The sequence below is a fragment of the Bombina bombina genome, chromosome 1, assembly GCF_027579735.1.
Source record: "Bombina bombina isolate aBomBom1 chromosome 1, aBomBom1.pri, whole genome shotgun sequence".
Classification (NCBI taxonomy): Eukaryota; Metazoa; Chordata; class Amphibia; order Anura; family Bombinatoridae; genus Bombina; species Bombina bombina.
Window position 1 is genome coordinate 918,723,610 of NC_069499.1, and position 21,684 is coordinate 918,745,293.

Consider the following 21,684-nt stretch of genomic DNA (forward strand, 5'->3'; position numbering starts at 1 on the left):
CTTAGAGTAGGCAAAGAGTATGACTGGGGGTGGAGTCAAGGGAGGAGCTATATAGACAGCTCTGCTGTGGTGCTCTTTGCCACTTCCTGTTAGCAGGAGGATAATATCCCACAAGTAAAGAATGAATCCGTGGACTCGTCGTATCTTATAGAAGAAAAGTTTATATTACTCAGTAGTCTAAGCCCCAGTGCCTGCTATACTGTCTAGTCACGGAATCCCCCTTCTTTAGAAAGGATAATGTCCCAATAACTTAAATAAAGCTTAAGAGCCTTTTTCTTTATTTATTTTGAGAAAGTGGGCACTATTTTACTTAAAGTAAGCACTTACCTGACTAATGCCCGACAGCAAGACATCTCACCTGGCTTGAGAGGTCCTCTCCCTCACATAGGTCTGTGGAATAAAAGAGACTGAGTATTTCCCCTCAGGTCTTTACAATTAGGGCAGCATAAACATTATGAGAGGCACAGTGAGAATTATGTCCCACCAGTTCTCATGGCTCTAAAGCCACCACTGCCCTACTGAAGAGACTGATGTGGACTACGGCTACACCCTAGAACAAAGCAGCACAATTTTGCACCACTTTAAAAATAATAAACTGTTGATTGAAGAATCTTTTCTAACACCTATCACTAACGCAGGCAAAGAGAATGACTGGGTTGGGAGTGAGGGGAGGTGATATTTAACAGCTCTGCTGTGGTGCTCTTTGCCACCATCTGCTGACCAGGAGGTGAATATCCCATTAGTAATTAAGATGATCCGTGGACTCATTGTGTCATTAAAAATAAATAAATATATGTCTTTCTTCTGCAAACTACAGCATCAGTAAAAGTGAAATATTCTGTTGTAAACAACTTTTGCAGTTGTTATTAAGGTCGCAATGTCATCAACCCCATATATAACACACATCACTGGTTTGTATTCAAGGCACATTGTTTTATTTTGGCAATTATCTGCATTCCTTATTAAAGCAGCAGTTGGTATAAAATTACAAAACAATTATTCTGGTCTTGTACTCAAAAACATTCCAAACCTTTTATTAAGAAGCAGCAACAAACTATTATCCTGAGACCTAAAACATTTTTAAAATTACAATTACTCACCGATTGCCATTATATAACATATATTGCAAGCAGTATAGTTTGTATATACAGGCAGTCCCCGGGTTACGTACAAGATAGGGACTTTAGGTTTGTTCTTAAGTTGAATTTGTATGTAAGTTGGAACAGGCACTTTTTTTAGGTGAAACTCTAGCCAAACATTTTTGTTTTTGTTTTGGATAGCATAGGATAAAGTTTGTTTTGCTATCTGTGCCCCTGTTCAGAAAATTTCACATCACTTTCTGTCCTTGTGACAATTGGATTTTCAGTATTTTGGATTATCCTGGAAAGAAGGATTGTCGATAAAGCTCTATTTTCTCTGTATGTAAGTACGAGTTGTACTTAAGTCGGATGTCTGTAACCCGAGGACTGCCTGTATATGTACCAGGGATTTGCAAGGCCTTGTAAATAGTTGGCTCTTATAACAAATCTATATATCAATAGCCAGATAAATACTACATCACAGTATAGGTACTAAAGTGCTCACTGCAAATAATATCTGAATGCAAATTGATACAGATATGGACGCCCAGTAATAAGCTGCCTCTTTTCTGCCATGGGCCAAGCAAGATACAAATCCTTTAAAGCTTTTTTCGTCTTATTTCCAAACTAAAGCTACATACATTTTAGGAGGTTGATTGCAAGCTGGTGCTTTGGGGTTATTCTAAAAACGTCTCATTCCCTTAATACAAACCCAACCACTTCTTCCAGTCTGCAGGATTTTGTTAGAAACAACATCATGGGAATAGAGCTGGTTAGTACAACATTTTACACCGGGCAGCATGGAAGCCTTTTTTGGTTGTCAGTAAGTGCATTTTCTGTGCTAAAGACTGTAATGACAACCATTAAATGTCTTGTTGGGCAGCCAATAGTAGAAATGTATCGTCTCAGCCACTCTTTTCCATTAATGAGGCCAATCACATTTCCAAGGATTGGATTCTGGTGGCGTCAGGCACTTCCCAAGCTTTTCACACCCAGGGGGAGACCAATTCTGTAAGAATAAAAGAAAAATTGTAATGTAAATCACAGATACTGACCCATAACTTGTTTATAACCAGTTATTCATATCAGCTGCATATAGGACAGTAATCTTACAGGATGCTGTCTGTCAACACAGTATTGACTTTATTTTATACTGTAATTATCAGTATAAAACATATTAAAGGGATAGGAAAGTCAACAATGAAACTTGCAGGCTTCAGACAGAACATTTAATTTTAAGACACTTTTAAATTCACTTCTATTTTCAAATGTGCTTTGTTCTCTTGGTTTTCTTGTTGAAAAAGAATATGTACATATCCTACACTAGATTGGTGCCTGCACACATTTGTCTCTTGTGATTGGCTAACTAGATGTGTTCAGCTAGCTGCCAATGTTCCTTCAGCAAAGGATAACAAGATAATAAAGCAAATTTAAGTAAAATTGGAAAGTTGATTAAAATTGTATGTTCTATCCAAATGACAAGATGCTCTATCGGAAATTCTGAATAATAAAAGTTTTTTTTTTACTTTACTGTCATTTTAAATGATTTGTAATACATATTTATACAGATGGGATAAGTGCTAAATACGAACTAGCGCTACCCGACGCACGCAAAAATCTTACTTCTAGTGGAGTTAAATACCGCTCTACTCGTAAACTGGCCCATTATTTTTTATACTTCCCTTCATTCATTTTTATTATCAGATGCTCTAAAGCAATACTCCGTTATCATATTTCAAACCTTCCAACTGCCCACATTAAAACTATGTTTTTTATTGAGGTGACATTTTCACCTCTTAACCAATATGGCTTGATTGCCTATTGGCTTAGAGGTGAAAATGTCACCTAAATAAAAAACATAGTTTTAATGTGGGCAGTTGGAAGGATAGAAATATGATAACGGAGCTTAAGTATTGCTTTAGAGCATCTGAAAATAAAAGTTGATTAATGAAGGGAAGTATAAAAAATATAGATGATGAGAGAAGGTAAAATAACCATGGTTACTAATCAGCTAATTATTTCACCTGTGCTTCTGTTCAGATATCCTCAAAATGTGGCCTGTTAGGGAGGACTGAGAACAGGTTTGAAAACCAGTGGCTTAAAGGGACAGTATACTGTAAAAGATTGTTTTTCCCTTAATGTGTTTCCAATTACTTTTTTTTACCAGTTGCAGAGTATAAAATGTACGAGAATTTGCTTTTTAAGGTTTATTTGTGTATATGAATTAGCTGGTTTTGTGTTTTGAAGCCACAAACTAATAAAATGGGTTGAGCTTGTAGATATAATCAGATCTCATTACTTTTATCACCTTATGTATATATACACCAGAATTTTTGTTGTTTAAAAAGATAGATACTCCCTCTATTACCAATTCCCCAGTTTTGCATAACCAACAGTTATAATAATACATGTTTTACCTCTGCAATTACCTTGTATCTAAGCCTCAGCAGACTGCCCCCTTATTTCAGTTCTTTTGACAGACTTGCATTTTAGCCAATCAGTGCTCACTCCACGGTAACTTCACATACGTGAGCTCAATGTTATCTATATGAAACACATGAACTAATGCCCTCTAGTGGTGAAAAACTGTCAAAATGCTTTCAGATTAGGAGCGGCCTTCAAGGTCTAAGAAATTAGCATATGAACCTCCTAGCTTTAGCTTTCAACTAAGAATACCAAGAGAACAAAGCAAAAACACAATTTATGCTTACCTGATAAATTTATTTCTCTTGTGGTGTATCCAGTCCACGGATCATCCATTACTTGTGGGATATTCTCATTCCCAACAGGAAGTTGCAAGAGGACACCCACAGCAGAGCTGTTATATAGCTCCTCCCCTAACTGCCATATCCAGTCATTTGAAAGAAAACACGCAGAGAAAGGAGAAACCATAGGGTGCAGTGGTGACTGTAGTTTAAATGAAAAAATTACCTGCCTTAAAATGACAGGGCGGGCCGTGGACTGGATACACCACAAGAGAAATAAATTTATCAGGTAAGCATAAATTGTGTTTTCTCTTGTAAGGTGTATCCAGTCCACGGATCATCCATTAATTGTGGGATACCAATACCAAAGCTAAAGTACACGGATGAAGGGAGGGACAAGGCAGGTACTTAAACGGAAGGTACCACTGCCTGTAAAACCTATCTCCCAAAAATAGCCTCCGAAGAAGCAAAAGTATCAAATTTGTAGAATTTTGAAAAAGTATGAAGCGAAGACCAAGTCGCCGCCTTGCAAATCTGTTCAACAGAAGCCTCATTTTTAAAGGCCCAAGTAGAATGAGCTGTAATCCTTTCAGGAGGCTGCTGGCCAGCAGTCTCATAGGCTAAGCGGATTATGCTTCTTAGCCAAAAAGAAAGAGAGGTTGCCGAAGCCTTTTGACCTCTCCTCTGTCCAGTGTAGACAACAAACAAAGCGGATGTTTGACAAAAATCTTTAGTAGCTTGTAAGTAAAACTTTAAAGCACGAACCACGTCCAGATTGTGTAAAAGACGTTCCTTCTTTGAAGAAGGATTAGGACACAAGGATGGAACAACAATCTCTTGATTGATATTCTTGTTAGATACCACCTTAGGTAAAAACCCAGGTTTGGTATGCAGGACTACCTTATCCGTATGGAAGATCAGATAAGGAGAATCACATTGTAAAGCAGATAACTCAGAGACTCTACGAGCCGAGGAAATAGCTACCAAAAACAGAACTTTCCAAGATAAAAGTTTGATATCTATGGAATGAAGAGGTTCAAACGGAACTCCTTGAAGAACCTTAAGAACCAAATTTAAGCTCCATGGGGGAGCAACAGGTTTAAACACAGGCTTGATTCTAACTAAAGCCTGACAAAATGCCTGAACATCTGGAACATCTGCCAGACGCTTGTGCAAAAGAATAGACAGAGCAGAAATCTGTCCTTTTAAGGAACTAGCTGACAATCCTTTTTCCAAACCATCTTGGAGAAAAGATAATATCCTGGGAATCTTAACCCTTGGATTCACACCAATAAAGATATGTAAGCCATATTTTATGGTAAATTTTCCTGGTGACAGGCTTTCGTGCCTGTATTAAGGTATCAATGACTGACTTGGAGAAGCCACGCTTTGATAAAATCAAGTGTTCAATCTCCAGGCAGTCAGTCTCAGAGAAATTAGATTTGGATGGTTGAAAGGACCCTAAAGTAGAAGGTCCTGTCTCAGAGGCAGAGTCCATGGTGAAAAGGATGACATGTCCACCAGATCTGCATACCAGGTCCTGCGTGGCCACGCAGGTGATATCAAAATCACTGATGCTCTCTCCTGCTTGACCTTGGCAATCAGTCGAGGGAGCAGAGGAAACGGTGGAAACACATAAGCCAGGTTGAAAGACCAGGGCGCTGCTAGAGCATCTATTAGCGTCACCTTGGGATCCCTGGACCTGGATCCGTAACAAGGAAGCTTGGCGTTCTAGCGAGACGCCATGAGATCCAGTTCTGGTTTGCCCCAACGATGAATCAATTGTGCCAACACCTCCGGATGGAGTTCCCACTCTCCCGGATGAAAAGTCTGACGACTTAAAAAATCCGCCTCCCAGTTCTCTACACCTGGGATATGGATAGCTGATAGGTGGCAAGAGTGAGTCTCTGCCCAGCGAATTATCTTTGAGACTTCTAACATCGCTAGGGAACTTCTTGTTCCCCCTTGATGGTTGATGTAAGCCACAGTCGTGATGTTGTCCGACTGAAATCTGATGTACCTCAGAGTTGCTAACTGAGGCCAAGCCTGAAGAGCATTGAATATCGCTCTTCCAGAATATTTATTGGAAGGAGTGTCTCCTCCTGAGTCCACGATCCCTGAGCCTTCAGGGAGTTCCAGACTGCACCCCAACCTAGAAGGCTGGCACCTGTTGTTACAATTGTCCAATCTGGCCTGCGAAAGGTCATACCTTTGGACAGATGGACCCGAGATAGCCACCAGAGAAGAGAATCCCTGGTCTCTTGATCCAGATTTAGTAGAGGGGACAAATCTGTGTAATCCCCGTTCCACTGACTGAGCATGCATAGTTGCAGCGGTCTGAGATGTAGGCGTGCAAACGGCACTATGTCCATTGCCGCTACAATTAAGCCGATTACTTCCATGCACTGAGCCACCGAAGGGCGCGGAATGGAATGAAGAACACGGCAGGAATTTAGAAGCTTTGATAACCTGGACTCCGTCAGGTAAATTTTCATTTCTACAGAATCTATCAGAGTCCCTAGGAAGGAAACTCTTGTGAGTGGGGATAGAGAACTCTTTTCCTCGTTCACTTTCCACCCATGCGATCTCAGAAATGCCAGTACTACGTCCGTATGAGACTTGGCAATTTGGAAGTTTGACGCCTGTATCAGGATGTCGTCTAAATAAGGGGCCACTGCTATGCCCCGCGGCCTTAGGACCGCCAGAAGCGACCCTAGAACCTTTGTAAAGATTCTTGGGGCTGTAGCTAATCCAAAGGGAAGAACTACAAACTGGTAATGCCTGTCTAGAAAGGCAAACCTGAGAAACCGATGATGATCTTTGTTATCGGAATGTGAAGATAAGCATCCTTTAAATCCAATGTAGTCATATATTGACCCTCCTGGATCATAGGTAGGATGGTACGAATAGTTTCCATCTTGAATGATGGAACTCTGAGGAATTTGTTTAAGATCTTTAGATCCAAAATTGGTCTGAAGGTTCCCTCATTTTTGGGAACCACAAACAGATTTGAGTAAAAACCCTGTCCCTGTTCCTCCTTTGGAACTGGATAGATCACTCCCATAACTAGGAGGTCTTGTACACAGTGTAAGAATGCCTCTCTCTTTATCTGGTTTGCAGAGAATTGTGAAAGGTGAAATCTCCCTTTTGGGGGGGAAGCTTTGAAGTCCAGAAGATATCCCTGGGATATAATTTCCAACACCCAGGGATCCTGGACATCTCTTGCACACGCCTGGGCGAAGAACGAAAGTCTGCCCCCTACTAGATCCGTTACCGGATAGGGGGCCGTTCCTTCATGCTGTCTTAGAGGCAGCAGCAGGCTTTTTGGCCTGCTTACCTTTGTCCCAGGTCTGGTTTGGTCTCCAGACCGTCTTGGACTGAGCAAAAGTTCCCTCTTGTTTGCATTAGAGGAAGTTGATGCCCTTGAAGTTGGCCCTTGATTTGGACCTGTCCTGAGGAAGGGCATGACCTTTTCCTCCAGTGATATCAGCAATAATCTCCTTCAAACCAGGCCCGAATAGGGTCTGCCCCTTGAAGGGAATGTTAAGCAGCTTAGATTTTGAAGTCACGTCAGCTGGCCATGATTTAAGCCATAGCGCCCTGCGCGCCTGCATAGCAAAACCAGAATTCTTAGCCGTTAGTTTAGTCAAATGAACAATGGCATCAGAAAACAAAGGAATTGGCTAGCTTAAGTGCTCTAAGCTTGCCAAGTATGTCATCCAATGGAGTCGCTACCTGTAAAGCCTTTTCCAGAGACTCAAACCAGAACGCTGCAGCAGCAGTGACAGGAGCAATGCATGCAAGGGGCTGTAGGATAAAACCTTATTGAATAAACATTTTCTTAAGGTAACCTTCTAATTTTTTATCCATTGGATCTAAAAAAGCACAACTGTCCTCGACAGGGATAGTAGTACGCTTTGCTAAAGTAGAAACTGCTCCCTCCACCTTAGGAACTGTCTGTCATAAGTCCCGTGTGGTGGCGTCTATTGGAAACATTTTTCTAAAAATAGGAGGGGAAGAGAACGTCACACCTGGTCTATCCCATTCCTTATTAATAATTTCTGTAAACCTTTTAGGTATTGGAAAAACATCAGTACACACCGGCACTGCATAGTATTTATCCAGTCTACACAATTTCTCTGGCACTGCAATTGTATCACAGTCATTCAGAGCAGCTAAAACCTCCCTGAGAAACACGTGGAGGTGTTCAAGCTTAAATTTAAATGTAGAAATATCAGAATCAGGTTGCATCATCTTTCCTGAGTCAGAAAACATCACCCACAGACTGAAACTCTCCTTCCTCAGCTTCTGCATATTGTGAGGCAGTATCAGACATGGTTCTTAAAGCGTCAGTATGCTCTGCATTTCGTCTAACCCCAGAGCTATCTCGCTTACCTCTAAATTCAGGTAGTCTGGCTAATACCGCTGACAGTGTATTATCCATGACTGCCGCCATGTCTTGTAAAGTAATCGCTATGGGCGCCCTAGATGTACTTGGCGCCATTTTAGCGGGAGTCAAAGGATCTGACACGTGGGGAGAGTTAGTCGGCATAACTTCCCCCTCGTCAGATTCCTCTGGTGATAAATTTTTTAAAGACAGAATATGATCTTTATTGCTTAAAGTGAAATCAGTACATTTGGTACACATTCTAAGAGGGGGTTCCCCTAATAATGAACAAGGAGTTTCCTCTATGGCAGACATGTTTGTACAGACTAGCAATGAGACTAGCAAGCTTGGAAAACACTTTAAATCAAGTTAACAAGCAAATATAAAAAACGGTACTGTGCCTTTAAGAGAAACAAATTTTGTCAAAATTTGAAAAACAGTGAAAAAAGGCAGTAAATCAAACGAAATTTTTACAGTGTATGTAATAAGTTAACAGAGCATTGCACACACTTGCAAATGGATGATTAACCCCTTAATTCAAAAAACGGATCAAAAAAACGGTATAGACGTTTTTTAACAGACACAACAAACTGCCACAGCCTGCTGTGGCCCTACCTTCCCCAATAAACGACTTTGGAAAGCCTTTGAGCCCTTTAGAGATGTCCTATAGCATACAGGGGACTCCTGAGGGAAGCTGGATGTCACAGTTTGTAATTTTAACTGCAACAACTGTAACTTTTATACTACAACAGTGGAAAGCCTCAGGAAACTGTTTCTAGGCAAAATTTAAGCCAGCCATGTGGAAAAAACTAGGCCCCAATAAAGTTTTATCACCAAAGCATATATAAAAACGATTAAACATGCCAGCAAACGTTTTATATTGCAATTTTATAAGGGTATTACCCCTGAGAGTAAGCATGATACCAGTCGCTATTAAATCACTGTATTCAGGCTTAACTTACATTAATCCGGTATCAGCAGCATTTTCTAGCATTTTCCATTTCTAGAAAAAATTGTAACTGCACATACCTCATAGCAGAGTAACCTGCACGCCATTCTCCCGCTGAAGTTACCTCTCTCCTCAGACATATGTGAGAACAGCAATGGATCTTAGTTACAACCTGCTAAGATCATAGAAAACTCAGGCAGATTCTTCTTCTATTTACTGCCTGGGATAAAATAGTACAACTCCGGTACCATTTAAAATAACAAACTTTTGATTGAAGATAAAAAAACTAACTATATTTCACCACTCTCTCTTACTACCTCCATGCGTGTTGAGAGTTGTAAGAGAATGACTGGATATGGCAGTTAGGGGAGGAGCTATATAACAGCTCTGCTGTGGGTGTCCTCTTGCAACTTCCTGTTGGGAATGAGAATATCCCACAAGTAATGGATGATCCGTGGACTGGATACACCTTACAAGAGAAATTGGTGATGAAAGTAAATTGGAAAGTTGTTTAAAATTAAATCTCCTATCTGAATCATTAAAGTTTTTTTGGACTTGACTGTTCCTTTAAACCAAAAGACCAATACTTTGAGAGAACAATGGAAAATGAAAATGTTATTACCTTATCTCTTTTATACCCCACTGGGAGTGTAATTTATTCTGCTGGCTGTGTTTACACAGCTTATCTATAGCTTGGACCTAAGGCCAAAAACTTTCAGAGTAGGTGGGGATAACACAGGGTAAATCAACTATTTCAAATGCCAATATAAGAGCAAAGGAAATACTTGTAAACAATTTAACACACTCCAGCAGGTAAAGTGGATAATTAGGAACAAATTAAAAGGGAGAATTTTTTTTTAATAAACTGTCCCTTTAAGTTCATCTTTTTTCTGTATTATTACTCATTTAATCTCTTTAGTTGCCACAAGATGGCAGCACAACATAATGCTCTGTGTGACTGTACTGCACTTCATATTGCTAAACACAAACTTACGAGGAAAAAACATTTAAGTCCTTTTCATCGTGAAAAGTGTCTGAGTTATTGGCAGTTCCAGGGGGGTTCTTTAGACAGTTACTGTAACAGCACAGCCCCATTTTTCAAAGGTGTTAATAGCCAAAAAAAAATGCAAGGCACTTTTTTAAAATTTATTTTATTGCTTTTTTTTTAGGTTTTCAGAATAACGCAATAATACATCCAATACAGTGACAGATAACATGATGACAATTACATCCAAAGGAAGATTTTGAACTGAAAAGTGACAAACATACATTGCTATCCATATTCCTCTGGTACTTTTTTTCTCTACGTCATTGGCTCTAGCTGCAGGACACACAGACAGGGAAATGGGGAGAAAAGGGTAGGAAAAGCAACATTAAAGGGATAGATCCTTTTGATCTTTGTCCGTAACATTACTGCTTTTGCGTGAATAAAATGATGGACTTTAATGATCCAAATAGAGCATACAATTTTAAGCAAATTTCTAATTTCCTCCTACTATCAATTTTTCTTTGTTCTCTTGGTATCTTTATTTGAATGTAAGCTTGCGATCCGGCCCATTTTTGGTTCAGCACCAGGGTAGTGCTTGCTGATTGGTGGCTACATTTAGACACCAATCAAAAAGTGCTACCCAGGTGCTGAACCAAAAATGGGCAGGCTCCTATGCTTACATTCTTTCTTTTTCAAATAAAGATACCAATAGAACAAAGAAAATTTGATAATAGGAGTAAATTAGAAAGTTGCTTAAAATTGCCTGCTCTATCTGAATCATGAAAGTTTAATTTTGACTAGACTATCCCTTTAACCAATCCTTTGTATCGGGCTGGCACTCTTCTTATAAATTATACCTATGGTACGGTGCTTAAATGCATGTGTGTATATGTACTATGTATTTAGACGTGGACTCCTTGCCCAGAGCCTGATATTCAAAACCTCGCCACTCAAGTGAGATGATCTAAAAATTCTCGTTGGTGTGGCGAGGCCGTTTGAAAAAATAATAATTTAGAAACATAAATTTTATCTTGAGACATATTTCTGTTGCTATGTAGTGATCTTTATGTGAAACAGAGACTCCTGCATTTACAATACAAGGTCTAAAATAAATCCCAAAGATTTGGCGTGATTTCTCTCCATGTCGACAAGGTTTTGAAAATCAGGCCCTCCATATGCTTAGGGGGAATATAATTGCATCTCACTGATGAAGCTCACAGAAGGCGAAACGATCGTCTGGGGTTGCCATGTTCCTTATTCAGAGGAGGATTGCCTGGTATTTTGGGGCTGGACTGACCTTGTTAGGCGGAATCAGACAGGAAAGTTCTCCTCTAGAAAAGCACAATTGGACTAAAAGAGGCTGCTCCTAGGTGGTAACTTGCTATAGAACAAGCTACTGAGCTGTTGTTCATTCCTGGTAGAGCACGTGTGTGTGTGTGTGTGTGTGTGTGCACGTGCACGTGTATGCGTGTATGTATATATATATATAAATAAAAAATAAAAAATATAAATAAAAAATCCTGCAACGCATTTGCCTGCATTTTTAGCCTTGCAGTGTAGGGCTTATTAATCCAGATAGTAGCAAAATTGTTCCGCATGTCATCCATGGGTACACATGCTAAATCAACAGCCTACAATAATTGCTTTTTTCTTTCGAGTGCTATTTTAATGGAACCACAATCGACTGCAATATACTAGAATTAACCCCTTCCTTGCACAGTCACAAAGCAAACGCAAACTGCAATTCAGATTTAGTTTACAGCAAAAGAAATAATGAATGTATATTGCAATTCACTTTCCGTAATGAAACATTTTGAGCTACATTACAAGTGGAGCGCTAATTTATTGAGAGTCCGTAAACAGGCAAATTCACACATTTACGGGTGCGCAATAAATAACAAGCCATTACAAGTGGCTGGTTATTGCTACCGCGAGATTGCGGTGTCAATTAGCACTTCGAAAATTAACCAGAGATCAGATCTCTGGTTCATTTTCTAAATGTACCCACAATTGCCCCCAAAATACAGTAGAGTGTAGTTTGCTAAAATAAAATAAAAAAGTAACTGCACGAAGCAGTTATGAGGGGTTAAAGTGCCTTTACACTGCGGTCTATGGGGAACTGTGTGTTCTCTATAAATATATATGTACATGCTTATATACATATATATTCATCTACTAAAATGTGTATATATATATATACACATATAAACACAAATACATATGTGTGTATATATATATATATATATATAAATAAATTTGCTGCGCTAGGTGAGACACGGCATGAGAACGAGGCTCCCATTGGAGCATATGGAAGTGCGCTCTCGTGAGGTTGCGTTCACATTGCACCTAGCTTGTAATACCAGCACAAATTTGCGTGTGCTGGTATTTCTGAGTAGAGTGCAAATATCGCGCTTACGTAAGCGATATTTTGCGCTCCACTCGTAATCTGGCCCTTTACGTGTTGTTGAAATATCGAGTTTAATGGTCCTTTCCCTCAAACACAAGTCCCATCACCTTGATTACCCCACTGAAATGTACCCCTACCCCCCCACCCAACCACTCACTACCAATCCCTATCGATAGTCATTAACATCACCCAGTACGAGATGTGGTCTGTGAAAACTTTCTACCCGCTCATTTGCAGAAGCTCGTTCAGAACTATTTAACTCTAATGAAAAAATATGTGCACTTTTTTTTGGACTGGATTCAGAAACACGACTGTTGGACATTTTGTGCTGTAGAGGGTGTCCCTCAGTTTTTTACAACACAAGTTTGTGAATTTTCTGCCTTATATGTGTAGCTGTCGTATCAATTTCAGTTTTTTGACAGGTCAAAATGTTATTTTTGTAGCTACCGGCTTGGCAGCTACATACATCTACACCCTATATTGTAGAAATATTCACTCTGAAATACACTGTCCTAGCCCTACAGAAATATAAGGATAGTCTAGAGATCATATTAGCAAGTTTGCATCCAGGGCGAGTTGTGCACCTGAATATATATATATATATATATATATATATATATATATATACATACATACACACACACACACACACATACTGTATATACACACACATATTATATATAATATAATAAAAAAGAAACAAACTTGCACTCGCTGGTCTTTTTTAGTGAAATAATTTACTGCAAAATATTGACGTTTCGAGGACAAAAATCCCCTTCCTCAGACAATGTGTTTAACAAACAATAGTGATTTTATACATTGTGTAGACCCAAACCCCTCCCCTCAATTAGACAACAAAAACGCCAAATTGGTAACCATAGTGACCACTGAGTCACATTATACACAAACAAGTGCTATCATACAAAATATGTTTCATCGTATAAAAGTATAAGTAGAAAAATATGTATAGATGAGCCATCCTGGCTCAGACATGTTAGTGATAGCCCAAGTGCGGAGTACAGAAACTGTGATACAATGGAAACAAGCGTGAAAAACAAACAGATCACGTACTAGGTAAAATGAGGGTTTACAGATCAATCATACTGCCATTTGATACTCCATATAGAAAAAACAAAGGTGCTAAAGGCCAGAATCAAACTACTGGTTAATAACTCACCAGATTGGAGACATAAAGCTGAGACTCAGGAGCCATTCACTGCCGCATCGGTACACAACGCCGGGTAGAGAACCCGGAACTGCACAGGACTCTCACGTGGGGGGCAATCGGCCAATCACCGGGATTGTTTACCGTTGCCACAGTGACCATTAGTATGGAGTCGCATACACAATCTGCAGCACTAGAATACACATGCGCGCATGAAGTTAGCTAAGCGCAGCACTTGATGTAATTAAAGTACAACTAATATAAGGGTCAATGATGTACAATCGAACACCACACATCAGTAAATAAATACCGCCACAGTCAGAGAACCTACACATACTCAGTCAGACAAGGGATTCCATATTTGAAAGGTAAAACTGTAGTTATCACATTGACCATATTGGCCATATTCTGCCTTAATCATTGCCAAAGTGATAACCCCCATACATCTGGATATATAAAACTATAGATGTCACAAGGGTTTGGGACCAAGACAGGGTTAAGACTAACAAAAGTATGTTACCAGACAGCTGCAAAGTGATGAAGTGTCACCCCCGAAAAGAGGAAATGGTAAATGTAATAGCGAAAACTACATATAACATCATCCAAGCTCACCACATACCCTAAAAGAAACACATACAGAATACAAAGAAAGAAGGGGAGATAAGCATAGTTAAAAGCCCAAATCACCAATACAGGGTGTAGAGAGTGTCAAAGAAACTAGGGTGAATTGAATTGAATAATTGAATAATAAGTGGACTCTCCCGATCCGTTTAAGAGGGTTCCAAGACATTCTAATTATGGCACAAGGCAGAAAACTACAGTCTATAGAAAACAGTGCCAATCAAACATAGTGTTTGATTGGCACTCAATCAAACACATTTTACCTAGTACGTGATCTGTTTGTTTTTCACGCTTGTTTCCATTGTATCACAGTTTCTGTACTCCGCACTTGGGCTATCACTAACATGTCTGAGCCAGGATGGCTCATCTATACATATTTTTATACTTATACTTTTATACGATGAAACATATTTTGTATGATAGCACTTGTTTGTGTATAATGTGACTCAGTGGTCACTATGGTTACCAATTTGGCGTTTTTTTTGTCTAATTGAGGGGAGGGGTTTGGGTCTACACAATGTATAAAATCACTATTGTTTGTTAAACACATTGTCTGAGGAAGGGGATTTTTGTCCTCGAAACGTCACTATTTTGCAGTAAATTATTTCACTAAAAAAGACCAGCGAGTGCAAGTTTGTTTCTTTTTTCTATATTGATGTTCACTAGCACCCTGGCAGTTGTTACTAAGTGAGAGTGCACATCTATGCTATTGATATATATATATATATATACACACAAGCCCAAAGTTTTCAGCAAAAAGAGCAAAATAGCGGTAAAAACATAAACTTTATTCAAGTGTAGTCACACTCATTAAAACATGGGGGTATCAGCGTAAAAATAGAACAAAGAACAAAAAATCAAACATGAGAACAAATAGCTGACATGTTTCGGCACACAGCCGTAATCATAGCTAATGGGCACACCTGTGTTAGACCTTTAGTACCCTTCTCTAAATTCTCATTGGTTACAATAAAATCATGTTGAAATTGTCACTCCTCCCTATTATTTATTTATAACTTACAATACAATCTTGATTGAATATAATAGGATCGAACTCTTAACTGGAGGAACATAATTCTAACAAAATTACGTCTATTATATTTGATATAAATTCAAACTTAAACACTTAGCCAGACTAACGTTACAATTGAAATGAATGATAACTAGATGGATAGCAGCAGTTCTAATATCTTATGTATTAATAATAAAAAACCTTAGTAGATAGTAGAAAAAGTTGTAACCATACAATTCCTTCATTAAAGATATATTGAAAAACTTATTGCATCCAAAAGTGTAGATAAAGAATGTATGAAAGTTCCATGAAAAAAGTATAAAGTGTTTATTTAAAAAACACCAAATACAGCAATGAATCCGGACTTGGTATATAGCTAATGAATCAACAAATGAAATCAAATGTATTCATTCAGGATCATCCTGTCTTTATTTAAGTGTATACCACACCAAATCCATATTCATTACAGTAACACAAATTAAGCAAGATTGGAAATAATCTATTTCCAATAGTTAATTAAGTCGAACTCAGAGTTCAAACCTGAGGGGACTCTGGTGCCCAGTCTAAATATCCAGAACATCTCCCTCTTGCCCAGTAATTTATCTCTGTCCCCTCCCCTAGGGGGGTAGCCACCCTTTCAATAGCCTGCCAGCGAAAAGTGGTCAAAGTCTTATTGTGCCTTTTAGCAAAGTGCTGGACAAGAGGGGTTGTTGCTGTGCCTGAACTGATCGTGGATAAATGGTTCCTAATTCTCGTGTTGGCATCATTTGAGGTTAATCCTACATACTGTACAGAACACTCTATACATGTTATTAGATAAATAACATAAGTAGTGGTACAGTTGAGGCATGTATCAATCTTAAATGTTTCTCCTGTACTAGTCGAATGGAAGCTGTCAGAAAATATTGCGTATTCACAAGGTCTGCATTTACGTTTACCACACTTATATAGCCCTTTGTGTTGTATCCAAGAGCTCTCAGACTTTCTATTAGATTTTGGTAAACAAGAAGGGGACAGAATGTTACCCAAAGTTCTACATTTCCTATATGAACATTTTAGGCCTCTGTCCACACACTCTACTAGACCATCGTCTGCTGCCAACATTTTAAAGTGTTTTTTCACTATTTTACAGATATCTCTGTATTGGGCGCTGTACTCAGTGACAAAATAAGACTCTCTCTTTTTCACTGGGTTGATGTTATCTGTTCTCTTTCTTGTATTGAGCAATTTCTTCCTATCTATCCTGGCTACCTGCCCCTGTGCTTTATCCAGGATAGTATCTGCATAGCCTCTCTCTTTGAGTCTTTTTCTCAACTCCTCACTTTGCATGCTAAAAGCTCCATCCTCCGTACAATTTCTCCTTAACCTTATAAATTGACCCTTAGCCACTGAAAAGGGTACATGTGGAGGATGGCAACTCCTAGCATGCAAAAGTGTGTTGCGTGTTATTGGCTTGCGATATGTGTCACATACTATGCGCCCAGTTCCAGTACCAGTCAAAGTCAAGTCTAAGAAGCAAATGCTCTCTTTGTGATGTTCGAAGGTAAAATTCAAACCCACATCATTATTATTGATCACGGAAATGAAATTGTTCAACTCATCTTCCGTACCCTTCCATATAAGAAGCAGGTCATCTATGTATCTCCTGTAAAACACAATCTGATCTTTAAATGCATTCTTATCCCCAAAGATGTGGGACAGCTCCCACCAACCCATATATAGGTTGGCGAAAGATGGTGCAAACTTGGCACCCATTGCTGTCCCACACCTCTGGAGATAGAATAGTCCTTCAAACTTGAAGTAATTGTGTGTCAGGAGATACATAGTGACTCTTATAAGGCTATCTTTGGACATATACATATTATTAATGAAGGATTGAAAACCACTTTCTTTACTTTATATATATATATATATATATATATATATATATATATATATACATACACACATACATACATACACACACATATACACAGGCTAGGTAGGGTCAAGCACTCACGTCACTGTAATAAATCCTGGGCGCAATCCTAATGAGTATGCAGAAGTTTCCAAAAGAAGTGGATACACTCACAGGGGTTTAGTGAATAGGAATTTAATCCAACATGAAGTAACTTAATTATCAGCAAGCATTACCCAGGTGATGAACAAAAAAAATGGGCCAGCTTCTAAGCTTTGCAATCCTGCTTTTCAAATAAAGATATCAAAAGAACGAAGAAAAATTGCTAATAGGAGTAAATTAGAAAGTTGTTTAAAATTGCATGCTCTATCTGAATCATCTGAATAAAATGTGGGTTTAGTGTCTCTCTAATGACATGAAAGTCAAAATTAAATGCTTATAGTTCAAACAGCATGCAATTTAAATTGACACTCCAGTTTACTTCTAGTATTACATTTTGCTTTGCTCTCTTGGTAGCCTTTGTAGAAATACCTAGATAGGCTCAGGAGACGCAATATACTACTGGGAGCTAGCTGGTGGTTATGCACATATGCCTCTTGTCATTGGCTCAGCAGATTAATTCAGCAAGTTCCCATTAATGCATTGCTGTTCTAGAGCCAACTCCATGCATGTAACCCCTTTGATAGCATTAAACACAGTTATATGATAGCAACAGAGCAATAATAAAATGCTCTTACATATTACAGTATTTTATGTCCCTTTAAATTAATTGTACTATTTTACCCCTATAATAGCTATGTTTAGTGATGTACAATGAATCTTTTTAAAGGGATAGAAAGGTCAAAAATGAAATGTGCATTGGTGCATTTCAATTTGAAATAGAAGCATTTTTGCAATTGACTTTAATTAGCAAAAATGATTCTAATAAAAGTTATAACTGGTTACCTGCGGCATACGCACATATCCTGTGAAACCCGTGCACCTGCATTCAAACACCAGCTTGTATGATGTAAATATATTCTTTAGAAGCAATAGACACCAACGACAGCTCTCTGAGCAGACATGATGTTTGAATGCTTGTGCACGGCCCTCACAGAATATCTGTGTATGCTGCAGCAAACCGTAATACTAGAAGCATTTTTGCTAATGAAAGTATATAATATAATGCACGTTTCATTTGTGACCTTTCTATCCCTGTAATCTTACCTGCAAGTGGTTTCTTCGAGTTGTTTTACCAATGTACTCACCATAACAGCCAAGTCACAAATGTTGAGTTGAGGTTCCCCTGGAACCATTGTTTGCTGGTGCTGTCGGACAACATAGGAAATTCTGTTCATTGCTTCCTGGTACTCAGTTTTCAGTACACTGCAACAGGAAAGGATAGACGCTAAAATGAGAGGGTTAAATTGGATTTTCTTTCTAGCAGAGATTTTTGTAGCCCAGGATGTGGCGAGTTAAACCATATCCTGTCTAATAATACATCAGGGCTGGTCCCCACTGATGCTGCTTGGGTATCTGAAGCAGGTGCAAGTATTAACCCCTTGATTGCTTAGGGGACTCACACACAAAAAAGGAAATGAGATGTGATAATGAAGGCGGGGGAGGAGGAACGCAGTGTAGGGTAGAAGGGAAACAAGGTGGCCGAGTGTATAGTTGATGCTGGCTGCTACTTCCCCCACTGTCAGACCTGCCTACAATGTCCCCTGGGTCTCGAGCACAGGTGTGTCGTGCACTCGCTTCATTTACTCTAATTGCCCCTTTGGTGATTTGCTAGATCTTCCGGTGTGGGGAGCAGCTGTGTTTCAAGACAACAAGGTCACATTCCTGATGCCGATGAGACCTGTGGGACCTGGGGCCAGGCTATGTGTCATCTGTGCTGGGGACCGTGCAGAAATTCTCCCTCTCTCACCTGCCTAATATCACTCTCCTGTGCACAGCAGAAAATAGATCTCTGTGGTATAGCAGCGCACACACAGGCAAACCAGGTGTGAGATTGGGAAGCCTCACTACTAATTCATTTTACCTTAATGTTGACCTGGTGAGGAATATGAACCTGAATGCACCCTCCTTGCTCTATAAACTGTAGACTGGGTAAAAAATACCCCAAACTAATACAGTCTCCCCATAAAAACCAAATGGGCTGATCTAGTAAGATTCACAAAGGTAGGAACTTTGCAAAATAAAAAACAAAAAACTTAACTATACTAAACTAGAATGTGAAAAAGTCTAAAACTCTAAAGTGCAGTTGATGCATAAAAATGACTGCCGGTTCCATATCCAATTCCTTATAAAACATTAACTGTACAAAGGGATATCATTCATTTTCAATAAACATTATTTATCTAAGCAATAAAGGACAAATTATATGAATGATCACATTTTTTTCCGTAAAAAGTTAGTTTTTCGTGACTCAGATTTTTTGGTTGTTCTAGCTAAAACAAGAGGAAGCATTCATACAACAGTATTTTATGGCTTATTTAAAGGGATATTCCGGTCAAAATTGAAATGCACATAGATAAATTACATATTTGAATAGAAACCTATTTGCAATATACATGTATTGGCAAAAAAAGCTTCTAGTAAAAGTCATCACGGTTTTAGTGCTAAGATTTTTCTCTACATGTGCATGTGAAGCATAGTAGATATTCTCAGTGCACCAGTATTTTAAATACTGCAGCAGCTCAGGGCACCAGTAGGGCTTGTATCATGTCAGCTATTAACAAATTGAGTAATTACCAGATGGTACGAGCACATTAGGTTCTCAAGTGCTGTGTTTAAAATGCTGGTGCACGGTGCATACTTAAATACACTTTTGAAACAGCTATAACTTTTACTAGAAGCATTTTTGCTAATACATGTATATTACAAATATGCTTCTATTCAAAACTGAAATGCCTCTATGTATATTAAAATTTGGGGTGGAATGTCCCTTTAAAGCAATGGACTTTGCTTCTTTGACACTTTCAGTCCTTTTGATTTTCTACTGGCTCCATTCGTGTAATTAATGACACAATCAGGAAATTACCGTAAACTTGAAAGTAAACAGAGGTAATGTATGGTTATAATCATTCAATAAATGAACTGCTTAAAGGGGCACTAAACTCTAAACAATTGTATCATACAAAGGAAAGAGCACTATTTTAACTTGTTAAAACTATTTTTCTTTTTTTGCACGAAAAAACCTTAAAGCTATTTATTTTGAAGTTGACATAAAGGGGCATATTTAACAAGCTCCGTATGAAGCTTGAAGCCCCGTGTTTCTGCTGAGCCTTCAGGCTCGCCAGAAACACAAGTTATGACGCAGCGGTCTAAATACTGCTGCTCCATAACCTGTGCGCCTGCTCTGAGGAGGCGGACAGCGATCGCCAGAAATCAACCAGATCGAATACGATCGGGTTGATTTACACCCACCGCTAGCGGCCGATTGGCTGCGAATCTGCAGGGGGCGGTATTGCACCAGCAGTTCACAAGAACTGCTGGTGCAATGCGGAGAGCGTAATGCTGTCCGCATTCAGCGATGTCTGTCAGACATGATCCACTAATTGGATCATGTCGGACAGACATTTGATAAATAGGCCCCAAAGTGCATATCTGTGTACAATTGTGCCTTAAAGGGATACTAAACCAATTTTTTCTTTTCTTTCATGATTCAGATAGAGCATGCAATTTTAAGCAACTTTCTAATTTACTCCTATTATCAATTTTTCTTCATTCTCTTACTATCTTTATTTGAAAAAGAAGGCATCTAAGCTAAGGAGCCAGCTAATTTTTGGTTCAGGCCCTGGACAGTACTTGTTTAATGGTGGGTGCATTTAGCCACCAATCAGCACGCATAACCCAGGTTGTGAACCAAAAATGGGCCGGCTTCTAAACTCACATTCTTGCTTTTTAAATACAGATAGCAAAGAATTAAGAAAAATTGATAATAGGAGTAAATTAGAAAGTTGCTTAAAATTGGATGCTCTATCTGAATCATAAAAGAAAAAAATTGGGTTCAGTGTCCCTTTAAGGACCAATCGCTCACTAGCCAGACTCATGCTGTTTATTGGTGGGCAGAAGCACAAATCACAAGCATTAAAAAACAAAACATAAAAATAGTAATACATTTTAAAAATATTGTCTGTTAGATGTAACAAAGAAAAAAAGAAACAAAACAAAAAAAAACTTCCTCTTTAAAAAAAGATACAAACAATTAAAAAATGTTCATTCTCAAAAAAAAATGCTGTGTACTGAGGTCAGCGATGTTGAAAATGACTGGTTTAAAATTATAGTAGCTTATATCTGAATAGTATATATGTCATCAGGAAGATGATGAAGAATAGGCATAATTTACAATATATATATATATATATATATATATATATATATATATATATATATATATATATATATAAAGTCATGGATAGGATTGCACAATCATACCATAAGTAATGCCACGATGCACTGCTAGCATCATAACTAGTTTCTCACAAAA

At 38.6% G+C, this 21,684-nt stretch overlaps 1 protein-coding gene across 3 annotated transcripts in view; it reads right to left on the reverse strand.

Moving 5' to 3' along the window:
- Positions 1–912: 912 nt before the first annotated feature.
- Positions 913–21,684, reverse strand: part of GALNS (galactosamine (N-acetyl)-6-sulfatase) — a 100,755-nt gene continuing 79,983 nt past the window's right edge. For all 3 annotated transcript variants that reach the window (XM_053709287.1, XM_053710020.1, XM_053710822.1), the window contains 2 exons: positions 18,458–18,575; positions 913–2,088 (listed from right to left, as the gene is read on the reverse strand). In XM_053709287.1, coding sequence (XP_053565262.1) covers positions 2,002–2,088; positions 18,458–18,575 — 205 coding nt within the window. In that variant the 3' untranslated portion in view covers positions 913–2,001. The remainder of the gene's footprint in view (positions 2,089–18,457; positions 18,576–21,684) is intronic.